The 14,387-nt window shown below is 40.9% G+C and overlaps 1 protein-coding gene across 2 annotated transcripts in view; it reads left to right on the top strand.

The window, feature by feature from the left end:
- Positions 1-8,988, top strand: part of LOC143895790 (uncharacterized) — a 32,065-nt gene extending 23,077 nt beyond the window's left edge. The window contains exons 10-11 of one of the 2 annotated variants that reach the window (XM_077403137.1): positions 254-335; positions 1,087-8,988. In XM_077403137.1, the coding sequence (XP_077259263.1) occupies positions 254-335; positions 1,087-1,233 (229 nt within the window). In that variant the 3' untranslated portion in view covers positions 1,234-8,988. The remainder of the gene's footprint in view (positions 1-253; positions 336-1,086) is intronic. The other variant, XM_077403138.1, reaches the window with a different exon arrangement.
- Positions 8,989-14,387: the final 5,399 nt, after the last annotated feature.

Raw genomic sequence — 14,387 nt, 5'->3', positions numbered from 1 at the left:
CCGCGCACCCAAATCCTTCCGTCAGTCTCATTTGCATTCCATCTTCACGTTTTGAGTACGATGATATTAAATAGTTCGCTCAAGGAAACCCAATGTGGTTCGTCCTAGATAGCGGTGCTCCCCTCGAACCTTTATTTCCCGTAATCTGCGCCTCGGCGCACGTGCCCCCGTCATTTCCGCGGGGGGTGCCGTGCCCATCAAAGAAAGGATATGAAAGCTGAGTGTGACGGCTGTCTCTCCTTTTCTTTTATAGGTTTCGCGCGCTCGGTGTTGGCAATCGAGAATACATCGCGGATCTCGCCGAGCAAATACGACGTAAGCGGGACAGGGCGCTGGTAAGTGCCGTATGATCGATGACGACTGCGCGACGTCGAACGGTAATTCGAAATGGGATTAATTGTACCGATCTCTCGGCAATCTCGTTACCGTCTGTTATATTGAATCATATTGATTATGCCATGCGTATCTCCACGTGCCGACGCGACATTGCGGATGATGAAATCAAGCGGACGGTCCATAAGGGTACTGTACTCGCTAAATCTGGATCGAAAATAAAACTGGATTTAAAAATACTTCATTTTTAATATCCGGTCAATTTTATCTCTTTCATCTCGATAATCCAATTATTCTATATTATTCTAAATAACGAAAAAATTTCAACTATGATGTGACAGACGATTGAACAATTCCGTAAATATAACTTGCGTGTGACAATTCGAATGAAAATGAATCTAAATTTCATTAATCCAAATATTAAATTAATATAGTTACCATAAAATTTTAAAATCTAAAATATAAAAGAAGTATTTTAATAAAAATGGTATTTTTGAAATTCTATCGTAAATATTTCTTAGCAGTTTATCAATTCTTTTGTGCACCGCGGTATTTAAAAAAAGAACTTTGCTGATTTTATATCTAAATTGAATATTTAAATCCGTCTTTTTTATTCACTATACTTTACAAAATGAGAAACTCCAAATCGATATTGTATTTCGCAACTGTTCGACTACGTTTGCATGGAATATCTTCCTTTCTTTCAACATCGTCTAAGGTTACAAATCATTCTGTACTTGGATCTCGTTTCAGGAGGAACGGCGGATCGAACAGGAGAGTTGTCGTAGGCACTTCGATACTTGGAAAAGGCTATGGGGTAGACCGGGCCACGGTGCCCCCATAGATCACGCGCGGCGGAACAATCTCTACAACATTCTCCATCGACCGGCTATCTATTGAATTTCCCTGTAAAGCGTTTCGTCTTCGAGCGAGCGTAAAAGGCGGAGGTGACTCCGTCTCTCTACAAAATGCCGCCTTTTATTATACGAAACGAATAAGGAGTGGAGGCTATTAGATACTGGCGACGGAACGCGAGATAGGGAGTATCGTTTCCACAGGGGATGGTAGCTGGGCATAAATATCTTTCAATTCTTCGCAGGATGATCGCGTGCCCGATGTGCATAATATCATCCCTCATTGAATGCAGATTAAAATCTCTTATGTGAACACGTAAATCAAGTTATGTAACGTATAGAGTGTAACTAAAATCTGGGTGCGACGTTTGATTCATCGGTCTTAAATAAGATTTTAACGAAGATTATTTACATTATTTTCAAAATAAGCTGTTCATATAGTGCATATCAGAAATATACATATTAAAAGAAAAACGTATAGTAATGAAAATTATAATTTCTATTGAAAGTATCTTTCAACGTTGCTAATATTCAATATGTAACTACGCTGCGTAATTATAAAATCAAATGTTGCGAAGGAAAAAGGTAGTCAAAGATTGTATAAGAGGCAGTAGAGTATTCGAAAAAAAAAAAAGTTTTTTTTAGCGTCGGCGTCCTTTGTTTCTTATGAACCGATTTGACATGAAAAAGCGAAGAGTATATCGAACAACCTATTAAATTTCATGAAAGCCTTGCAAGAGAGTGAAGGGCAGCTTGATAAACCAGGACTATGAGTGCCGCCGCGATTGACCAGACCTCAAAGGAGCAATCTCGTGAGAATCTAGTTGCTGTATGCAGGTCGATAGGTTTTAAATTTCATGAACACCAAGGAACGGCCATTTGAATATATGTATGTATAGGTGCATGTGATAACGCGCGCAGTACCCGTGAAAGAATCGTTTCTCATCATCAGTCATCGTGTCGCTGAAATCTGGCTACATGTGTTACTTCACTTTTCTTATCTTTATCTAAAGGAAATTCATGTAATTTAAATCTCTTGACTTAGAAAACGCTTGTAAAACAACAGCTTGGAACGTTTGTTTAACATTTTAGAGTTAAGTAAAGTATACTAAAATGTCGTTCTAAAATGCGTACGTCAGTACTTATTTTTAAAAATTTAGACGCGAAAAAATTTAGTCGTTAATAAAAGCTTTTACTGAATTTATAAATTTACACACGGAAATTTAATAACTAACAAAAGTTCACTTTTGTTTCACAATCAGTCGTCATATTTAAGCTGGTATTAAAGTTACGTTATTATATATATAAAACGAAAACAATATTTAAGAAAGAAAATTCCGTTATGATTAAATGAAGAAGAAAAATGTAACCTTCTTTTGGCTTTGATTCTGACTCTATGTATAGAAGTATAGAATATCAGAGATAATTCTATTCTGGTCATTAATAACTTATAATTTTTTAATACGCTTTGTTCGTAGTTGTAATTAATTAATGCTCATGCGTTTGCAAGGCAATGTAATTTCGGATAAGCACGCTGTTGTGTTTGCGGCGGTGAGATGCATTTTTAACGATGCGGCTTGATGACGTATAAAAACGTATATAAAATGGTTTCAGCAATTGTTCGAATTTTTCTGAAAACATGTTTCATGATCTTAAATATTATATTCAAAAAGGCTAACATATTAACGTGTTAAATAATTAACCATGTTATATTTATTAATTTATTGTTTGATCTTTATTTAATTACTTTGGCACTACTGAGTAATCATTTATTGTGAAAGTAAATTATAGTTTGCACTATTAAAAAGTTCAATATGATGCAGATATAAAGTGATGCAAAGCATTAATTTTGTTAAGTTTTTCTAGATTAATGCTTATCCACGCAGCTTCGAAATAATAAGTGACTTCAATAGCACCGGTATCTCGAAGAGCATTCAGATTAATAAGATCTTTTTCGAGCTCAGTAATAAGTGCGTTATAATTGCTCTTACAACGAAGATGCGATTCACATCTTTAAAGATCACGGAACGATGTCGGCTGACGAAAATACCTTGATGAGAATCGACCGTGGAAATTATCTCCGCGACGCGTAAGATTCATCTGAAATTCGTCAAAGCAAATTTGATTCGTTATTGGCAAAAGTGGATTAATCCTCTTTTCTACTCAACGAGATCTACGGTTTTCATCTTGGACGCGAATAGCGTTCGTGAACGATGGAGGGGATTTTCGAGCGCAGACGAATCATAAATTATCGATCCGCGGCGCGCGACGTTCGCTCTCGCGCACTTGCTCGGCTCTTATCAGGCGATTTGCGTAATACGTTAATTAGACATTAAGTGCTCGGTAACCAGGTACGAACCCGGAAGAGTAACGGCAACGCCTTTAATGGATGTGGGTTATTTAATTTGCGCGGGGTGTAGAGGAAAGGGGGGGGGATGATGTTTGGCGGTACGGCTCGGCGCGGTTTATACGCGGAAAGGCGCACCTTCATCCTGTTTCCGTCTGGAGAGCCCAGTTTCATCCCTCCATCCTTCCTCGTCCTCCCCCTCATCCTCGCCTTCGCCACCTGTATATACGTTTCACACACGCAGGGGGAGAAGCGACCCACGAAATCTCCCACCTTCGCCGTGCGCATCTCCCCGAGCGCTCGCATTCCTCCGCTACTTTCCCCCCCTTTCGTCCCCCCATACCCCCGTCATCCAGTCCCTTTCGCTAGCTACCAGCCAGCAACCACCCGCGCTTTTGCTATTGTCTGACTATTGTGCCGCTGTTACCGCGTTGTGTCGGTTCGTTTGTATAAGGGTGATTCATTTTCTGAGAAATATCAGTTCCTGCACCGCATGAATTTCGACTGCCGCGAACGCGTAGAACCGCTGTGCGCGGGGGAGGATGTCTCCCCTGTCTACCTCCTCTCTTTCTCCCCTCTCTCCCCTCTCTTCTCTCTCTCTCTTTCTACATCTCTTCTCGTCCCGTCGGGCGAATTAAGCCTTTCGTGGACCTTTCTTCAGCCAAACACATAAATGCATGTATATTCACTTCTCGGAGACGTTATTTCACGAACGGTGCTTTATTTCGGCGAGCATATTCCCGCGGGAGTAATTTTGTAAATTAAAATTGCGTCTTTTGCTACTTCGTTATCGTCTCGCGAGCTCGTAACTTTCGTGGTTTCCTCGAGAGTCGGTCGCCTTCTTCCGCGCGGTAATTAGAAATTGCGGAGTCTAATGGATTCCAATAGACAAATCGTGAACGGGCGGCGAAGCCGGGCTACCATTCGACGTGAGCGAAATACACGAGCGGGTCTTCTCCCCTTCCGTTTAACGCGTAAGTATAAATAACGCGTCGTCGGGGCTCATAAAACCGGTACCCTTCTAAATTGCGGAACCCCAGTGCTCGCCCGTGCTGCAGCCCGGTAGCGGTAAAACGGCCCGCCTCTCCCATCTCCATTTTCTCTACCCTGCCTCTGTTTGTTTGGGTCTCGTTTGCACAGACCCGCGCGCGCGTGCGCTCGCTGCCGGGGGTTGCATTGTTATGAAATTAGGTCGTCCGCTTACTGCAATGAGATACGCCGCTCGTCCTGGTGTCGAGCGCTATGAAAATTGGCCGCGCAACCAGCTCGTCTAGTCTTTCCCGTCGCGAAAGTAGGCCGGACGAGCTATGGAGAAATAGCGAGAACGATAGTCTTGCCCGGAAAAAAGTTCTGCTTCAAGCTGTCGCTCTCCCTTCCCTCCGTCGGAAGAATATGAATTAACAAATGACAAATAATCGGAAGCAAATATATTCGTGTAACTCTTGCCGGTAAATATAGCGATCAAGAATATTTTTCAATACGTAAAAGAATTAGAAATTGTCTTAGAAATACGTCTTAGAAGTGATTTTGAAGCGTAAGCAAGAACGAAGATTATATCGATACATTTCTTTCCGAATTAGAAAACACTTTGTGTAATTGCTATTTGTAGATTGCAATTGCGTCCGATCGGTCACAATTGTCACAATATTGTAATTACTACAATCGAGTAGATTGTGATCGATCGGATAACATTCATAAAATATTCAATGCAACCAAAATGCCCTGGGCTTTGTTTCGCGTGGTTAAATTTCCGCTGCGTACATGTAATTATTAGACGCTATTTTGTCGAAGAATAAAATTTAATAAATCTATTTGATAAACCCGAATTAAATTTCTCTCAAAGGATCGACCTTATTTAATCGACGTTCAATTCTGCGGTAACGTGTGAAATACATATTGATCTGATTACTTATCCGTAATTATTTATACGTATTTAATTATGATAGAGTATATAATTATGATAAATCGCGATTTATCTATTCTGATATTCTTATCATCTAATGTCATTTCTTTAACTATTATTATTTGATGCTAATGTGTACCCGCTTGTATTAAAGCAACGAACAGGAAATCTCTCTTCCATCAAAAGAACAGCACTTTGTAAAAAATTGCGTTCACGGAGCTTTGAACAACTGTACGAATGTGAATCCACGGGAAAAATGTCGCTCAAGAGGGATGATTAACGAGCCAACTCTAATAAGCTACTTTAATCGTATTTAATTAGCAATCGCGTAATTTATTCGACAAACGTGCGGGACATGGGGTTGTCTCTTCACCATCGTGCACCATCCTTTCATGCGATCTACGCATCCTGTACTTTCGCATGCTAATTCCACCTGATAGCTCCTTTTGCGATCTTAACTTTCACGGCCGATTTCGTTAAATCATCCACTTTTTCTCGCTTCTAAGAACCACGTTACGCTGCAGCGAGTAAGAAACGATCTAAATTTATTTATCGTTTAAGATCTTTATCATGCAGGATCTCAGCGTTTTCAATTATTCTAATGAATGCAATGATTTTCAATAACGGTGAGAACCTTTCTCACATATATCCGGAAGCTAAACTTGAAGCACTTCGTCTGATAGATACTTCGTCTTAAACAAAATAAATAGGTTCATTTTTCACTATTCCCGCGATTGCCGGTAAAAGCTCCTAGACTAAGAATAAGTACTAAGATTAATTCAATAAAGCGGCGCGGACGTTAGAATTTTAGCTACACCGCGATGAATCCATCGTGTACACTTTACTTATGTCGAAGCGCGCTCCTTCGCTGCGATTCACCGAGTAATTCCTGTAAAAGCTGCTGTAGTGACTTTACTCGCTAAAGTGGCCCCCAGCAGCCGACGCTATTTCCATGCTTGAAACTATACAAACCGTGGAATGAATAGCGCACATATCGCGCGAAGCATCACCATTTTATTCAATGAAGCAAACTAGGATACCGTGGTTTATCTCAACGAGTTCGACAAGTTTTATCAAGTGTGAATTTCCATTATACGTAATATATTCTATCGTGTAGAAATATTATATGTATATATGAGATTTTTCAACAAAATGTACGACACGCGTAATAGTACGTTCCGTTCTCAGAAGAATGGTTGAATAAAAATCGCAGACGTCGATTCAATAATATACCTTTACTACTGTGAACGGTTCAATGTTATACTTTTACTCCGTGTATTGAGAACGGTAGTAAAATAACCATTATTACCTGCAAGGCTAATATTTGGATATAATTTAATTCAATATAGTAATTTATTAAATTTTACTATTATTTTATTAAGTACAAAATATATCTACTGCAATTAAGTGCGTTTTCTACATAATTACTCATCTAATGAGAGATTTATACATTTTCTGTTTCGTAGGTTCCAACGAGTTAGCTTCACGCATTTCTCATTTAAAAGTTCTTACATTTTTAACATCCGCATGTTAGGATTTCTGTCTCTAATTCTCCTAAAGGAAAATCTCTCAGCGCAGTAGATAATAATGTACCGTCGTACTTCCCACAAGTTCGCGGCAGAAATTCACCGATAATAGATTAATATATTTCTGATATGTCACGATAAAGATACAGATCTATTAAATATTGTCCTCGCGTGCTGTATATTAAATAATATTAAAAAATTATAGAACCTTTTTTTTATAACAGCGAATGACGTTTATTTTATAATAATACTACAAAAAAATTATACAAGATGCAAGCTTGCATCACACATAATTAATGCACTGATAACTTATTCTTGAGTTACCCTATATTGTGTGTACCGTGTGTAAAGCAAAAATAAATTGACCGTATGTGGCCATCCATTTCTTTGTCGAAGTCTTTCAAGATCGGTTCGCCTAACTCAGATACACCCTCATACACACGCGCGTTTGCACGCATATATCATATGAAATGTCAATATGTCATTCTCACGAACCTATAAATTTCATTGAAATACAACATTGCGTATACATTTACACTATCGCAGTTCAATTTTTAGAAACTTTTTCCTTCTTGGTGTAAAAAAGATTGCTGGTAATTATATCTTACTACGAAAGCTTTTGCTAAGGAAAACTTTATTACAAATTTTTCAAAGAGTTAAATTAGTATCTTTTAAATCTAGGACATCCTATATATTATTCTTGTTCTTTACAAATTTATAATATATATATTATTTACGATTAAAAATTTTAATTTAATAATAAACACCGACTGTTTTTTTCTATACTTATTATACTAATATACTAATATATTTATTACTTTTAAAGAATGGAGTAACGTTAGAAAAATATGTAGAGAGTTATTGCATACATATGTACCTAATATATGCAATAACGCGATTCAGTAATGTTAATAAAACAGATATCATAACGTAACCACATACTGCGAATATAATGTCAGTATCGATGCGTGTAATGTGTCATGACAATATATTACATTATTATTACTACGAGATTACTATGAGCTTGCTATCGATTATTAAACAGCTGCGACTGCGTTACATATTCATTGTAAAACAAATGTCGCTGTAAACGACTTGCATATATGTATATCATGGAATGTGCAATATTAATAGGTAATAATAGCAGTGATAATGGTTACTACTTCTCGTATAATTTCGCGCAAGATTTTTATCGCAGACTCATATCGCGATAATAAAATCCCCTATCTTGAAAAAAAAAGTAACGCCATGTGTCGTTTAACGATGGCATTAAACGCTAACGCAGTCCGGCAGACTGCGAAGCTTATAACGCTATAATCGTAACGAGATATCGCATTAAAATATATGACCGGCCGAATTCTTGTATGGGGCATGGAGGCGGGGAATAAATCTCGTTTCAACTTAAAGTTGGAGAGTAGATACGAGCGTCGCAGGTCGTGCACGAACAATCGACCGGGAGAAGAGATCACGGCGGGAGAGAGATGCTAGCTGATAGCGCTCGATGCGCTGGACGTGGGAACGCGGCGTTCTCGCCGCGGCGGTACGAGAAATAATATTTGTTCCTCGTTTCGTCACGATGCACGCGAGGACAATATATGCGCGTTCTTCAAGAACGGGACTATTTTGCGAGCAAAATCTAAATTTCAGATTCGAGCAAACGGTTACGTTTATTTAACATTACGCCCGACAAAACTAAAGAAGCGAACTTCGAATAATATAACGATAAAATAAGTGAGAAAGAAAAAGAGAGAGAGAGAAAGAGAGAAAGAGAGTCAATAGTAAAAAGAGTCATAAGTAAAAAGGCATTCAAAATTACCCATCTATTCTCTTTCACTCAGCAAAATCGCGACACTGTTCCCTTTAGTGAACGCTGTCAAGATATAATTATAAATAATAAAGTGCTTAATAAAGTTCTATCCATTCTTTTTAACGCTAATTTATGTGTAAATTCAATCGATATTTTCGCGTATTTTTAAGTATCCGTGCAGATTCTAACAGAATCAATTATACGTATACGTATTTATTAGTATCGATTTTTGTATAAATATTTTATATAATAGAGGATACAAATGAATGGTAATACGTAATTTTTCGCAAAAAACGAGTTTTAAATGTTATTCTGTCTCATTTGGAATAATTTATTGGAAGCCATATACGCCGTACTTCGCGCATACTGATAATTTAATAAATTTTTGCGCAATGTAAAAAAAGGTTTAATAAATAATATCCCGCATCCGTGCGATAATACATATATATATATATATATATATATATATATATTTCCACGCCAGTTTAAATCTCAAGAAAAATACCGGTTATTACCGAATTCAACGGACGGGTCACCTCCTGACTTATCAATGGTTCGGCAATTAGCCGCATGTGCTGCGAGAACGAAATATTTTTTCGTTGTATCCCGATCGCGCGCTCGGTCCTTTCTCTATAATCAACGGCCAGGCGCAGTTTCTCATTCCCCTTTTCACCTCCTCTCTCTCTCCCTTGCTTGCCCGCGTCCTCCCCTTCCCACCCGGTCTGCTCGAAATACCGCTTTTAATCGGTCTCTCGTATATCGCGGCACTTTAACGCTACATCTGCTAATTGCGTCGGTAATGGCGTTTCTGGGATTCGACGCAAATTTGCTCGGTCGTCCGTGCGATTTTGCAAAATCGTCGCGTGAATACTTGATAAGCCATACTCCGCTTACATTATCGCGGGGCACACGAGCACGCGCGCCCACGCACGCACGCACGCGAGCGCGTGTGGACGAATGGATATGTGATATAAACGTTGATCCGCTTGTAGTCCCAGCGATCCAGAAATCGTCGGATATTTTCAGCAGCCTCCGCGGGAATTAACGTCGAGAGCGAGAGATTATAGTTCTCCCCCAAGGGTACGGAGCAGAAATGAATGGACCGCTATTATTTTGCGCATTAACGTACCTATACCCGTTCGGACGCGCCACGCTGATCGACTGTTTATACCTGGTCGAGGAAGAATGCATGAAAATTATGCGAGTTGCCGCGCAAACCCGATACACATCTAATATCCGAATCGATTATCGAATATATTACGATCGCGAGCTCGTTATTTCGCAATTTGCTCCTCTCGATAATTAATTATCTGCACGAGGGACGTTACAATCGTTATCATTAGCGATTTCGTTGCATCACCCTTGGCGCTATATCGCACCTTCTCCTCGTGCCCTTTTATCGTGCCGCGTGTTGCAATTGCATTTCGAGAATTTTTAATCCTTTTTGTCTTCTTTTTACGGGAGGTCTTAACGCGACGTAGACAAAATTATGCAATGAAATGAACTTCCGCGCGAACCCTTTACGCGCAATGCTGGAGGGACGCGAACTTCCAAGCCTAATAGCAGAAACTTTTTTCATATCTCCGAAATTATTTTTTGGAGCATCATAGAGACTATTATAGCGAGAGTGGCGAGTGTTATTACCGTATCTCGTATCTGCTCGTAGTGTGCGATATAATATTAATTCAGTTTCAACCTCTGTGTGTTTCGACGTTTTATATAAATTTCTCTCGGAAAATGTTTTTCATGAAATGCGTATATTCGACAGTATTTTAATAAATTGTTTGTGTGTATGATATATATTATGCGCATAGTGCTCAATTAGGCGATAATCGACACGACGTTTTACAATTCGGGATATCTTGTGCATCTACATTTTTTGTTCTTGTTATGTTTCGTTAGAGCAGTTTCCTAATATCCCTTCGAATTTACTCGATCAAAGTTCCCTTCGCTCTCTCTCCTTTTCCTCCTCGCACGCAATTCGGAATTGCCCGATTCCGCTGCCGAAAGGAGGGAAAACAAATTATTCAGAGTTCGTTATACCGACGTTGCGGATGTGGGACTCGCGTTTCCTCGATAATCTCGGCCGTAATAATCTCGGGGCGTCCGGGGTGTCCCCGGGCGTTAGGCTAGAATCGCGCGCTTCGAAATGCATGGAAATAGAAAATCTCACGATCCGCTCGCAATAAGGTCTGCACGTGATCGTTGCATCTCCCGATCGCGCTGCACCCTGATGCAGCCTCCGTAGAATTGGCCGGAGACCAAGCGGAGATGGGTGGTCTTATCGTATTTCGCTCGGCGTTTTTCTCCCGCCTTATTTACGTTCTCTCCCTTTTTTTTCTCTCTTTTCGCTCTCTCTCACTTCTATACATATCCCTGTCGTTGTCGTCGGCATCGACAACGACGACGGCGACGGGACCCGTTGTGCGCAGACGACGCTGAATTATTTACAAACTTTAAAGCGCGGAGGTAAAACCGAGCCGACTACGTTACGCTGTCCCGGAGCCAATGTAGATGATCCCGCTCCATTTTCAGTAAATGTTCATAGTTCGTAGTTTCATAGCTCATCGCGACATCCCTGAGGGCGAATTTACATTCGCGACGCCATCATACACGATCGCGTCATGAAAGATGGACAGAGATATACAAGATTTATCTACCTTACACCATTTTCTTAGCTACACCCACACACACACACACACACGATCTTATAAAAATTATTTATGTGTCCGCAACATTATAATATACAATATTTAAATGTAAATGAATTTGAGCCAAGTGAGTACCGATTTTCAAGTGACACGTTGAGTGTCTCTAAGACGTTCAACGTGTAGTGAGGTATTTCAAATTATCTCGTTGTCGAGAATCATGAGAATTAAGAGATATTATCGCGGAAGCGTCAAAGAGAGTCGTCGTCGCTATTCGCGCCTGCAAGTCAAGACAATTCTCGGCGTGTGGCAATTCCGCAGTAATTTTCCTTCTATCATCGACGCGCGTTAGGCACCTGCATTATGAAGCACTCGTACGGTCGTTCTCGTAACTCACTCTGACGCGTCATTAATACCCGGGCATTCGCCGTACACGCCTATATCACGCGGCATTATGACGGTAGATCGATTCCATTTAGATCCCGGGGTCCGGCCAGCGAGCTTGCGCTAGCCCCGCACTCGGGTTACAATTCGGGATTTTTGTCGGTGGGCCGCTATGCTCGGAAGATGAGCTCTCGCCTATTCTCAGCGCCTTCGTCTTCTTCCTTCCGATTCTTTTCGCGAACAATGGACGCGTATGCCAAATTTCCCCGGGGGGAATCCGTTGGACTTGGCGTATATGTATTACCCGCGTGATTTTATGCGGAACGATAGATCCGATTCGACGGCGCGACCGCGAGATCATTATTCTGAATATTAATAAGAAAGCGTGGACGCGCCTGTTAAAAAACCGAATGGAGAGCAAGTGGACCGACATATAGCATTTCTCGTTGTTCGATATTTTCGAGTACATTATCGTGACGTGAAGGGGACATGTTATTTGAATAATTTTAATTTTATACCAAATATTTTACATATTCAGGCTGTGAACATTATCCCGAGTGACACATAATATCCGTTTAACGAATTCACGGAAATAATCGAGAATTTATATATATATAGTTAAAAGTTCTTTTAACTAAATTAAAATGTATAAAAAACGTAACTATCTATTACATAAGAATGTTGTCGTGATACATATTAAATAAACAAGTTTTTAACTAGTCCCTTAAGGCACTTGGAAAAGATAATCTCTTTGAAGGATCTTCTTGGAAGCACGCCACATTTTTTCCCGGAACATTCTGTATTCCTCGAGCATCACGTGTTTCTTGCGGAAGGGCTTTGAGCAGCAACTCGGCTCCTCGTCGCGCGAGAGGAAATCAACGCCGAACGCTCACCCACAGCTTTCCCCTCACGGACCGGTAAATCTTATTTTCCTAAAAGTCGAAGATGCAGGCGCGGCAACGCCTCAGACGGCATGCGGAAGCTCTTTGATCTTTAGAATCTTTGACTGCTTGCAAGTTTCCGTACGGCATTTTTGCGGCGCATAATGACTCGAGACTAACTGAAATTTGTGGCGCGACGAATTATCGCAATTACATTTATAACTATTATTTGCGCGAATGTGACGAGACGTGTCCACTTTGTCCGGTGATTTGTCCCGGTGACGCGGATTTTTCGAGCGGAAGCTCCGGAGGAAGAGGTAAAAGTCCGAAAAAAGCGTGGAAAACGTCAGGCGAGAAATATTCCGTGATTTCACCGCTCCGCTCCTCGAGTCCCAATTACGGTAACTTTGCTTGCCGCAAGTTCGCGCGATCCCCGCCGCGGCCGTGCGCTCGGAATTAAGCATCTTGCGGGGCCGGTCCAGGATTTCTGCTGCGCGAAACGTATTATCGATGTTACAAAACCCGTTCTCTTCTCCTTTGCTCTCTCTCCCTCTCTCTCTCTTTCTCTCTTACGCGCGCGCGCGCAAGTTTCCTTTACCAACCATCGTCTGCTATACAAGTTTGCCATATACACCGCAAAACCGCTTACCGCGAATTGCAGTCTCGGCGTTACTCAACAAAAGCTTCGCGTGGTGCACGGGCCGCGGCAGCGAGTCGGGCGATGCATACTTCATAAAGCGACGGGGTACATTGATTCGTTTGTGCGTTGTCGCCGCAGCCGCTGGCGCAAGACTTGGGAGGTCCCCTCTTGGTACGGCGCAGCTCCGCCGCGCGAACTTAAGCGAAACGGACGATTGAACAGGGCGGAACGGAATAAGGCAAGACGGAGAGTTTTTCTCCTCGCGGCGTAAGAAGAAAAGACCGGGGTAATAACGACGAGCGCGAAATTATTTAAACGCGAACAAGTCGGATTAAAAGACTCTAGGGGAGGCATAAATCAGGAATGAAGTTCCCTAAAAAGATCACGATGTAGCCTTAGAAGGGATGCCTGACAATTGCAAGATTTAATTTTTTATCAGTCACTCCACACTGACATTGCGGAGGAGAGCTTCGGAAAATGTAAAACCGAATTCTCTCCCTTTTCTCTCCCGTCAGACGATTGTAAAAACTCGACAATAATTTAAGTTATCTAAATCTAATATTCGTTATTTCGCGACGTAAAGTCCAAAGTATGAATTTTGTAGGAAAAATATCTTTTTCTCGCGACGCTTTCAGATTTCGTCGAAATACACTTGGCATTATCATCGACGTGCCTGATTCAGTTCTGCTAAAGCAAACAAAGTTTTTCTAGGCACACAGACCCAGTAATCAAATAAGCCCGACGTGAGATTTTCCGGGGGATGAAAAGCAGAAAAACGTCGCGTCAACATCCTCGACTGTCCCAGTTGTGCAGTATTTGCTTGTGCTCTGACTTCGTATACGCTCCACGCCTAAGTATGCGCGATAGAAAATACAGGCGTTCTATTCGCCGACACAGATCCCGTATTAACCTTATTACGAAATTTTCGTAGAGTTTATTTTTTGCACGTCGCTCCGGATCTTTCTCGGTTGACTTTTTCCCCAAAAGTTTCCGACCGAAACTTTTGCGCGAAGGTTTATATGCGTGACAGATTTATATAGCAGCAGAACTTTCCGAGCTTATGA

The sequence above is a fragment of the Temnothorax americanus genome, unplaced genomic scaffold, assembly GCF_048541705.1.
Source record: "Temnothorax americanus isolate GAGA-0224 unplaced genomic scaffold, ASM4854170v1 Scaffold17, whole genome shotgun sequence".
NCBI classification, from domain to species: domain Eukaryota; kingdom Metazoa; phylum Arthropoda; class Insecta; order Hymenoptera; family Formicidae; genus Temnothorax; species Temnothorax americanus.
The sequence above is the reverse complement of the archived record's forward strand: the minus strand, read 5'-3'. Positions and strand labels throughout refer to the sequence as shown.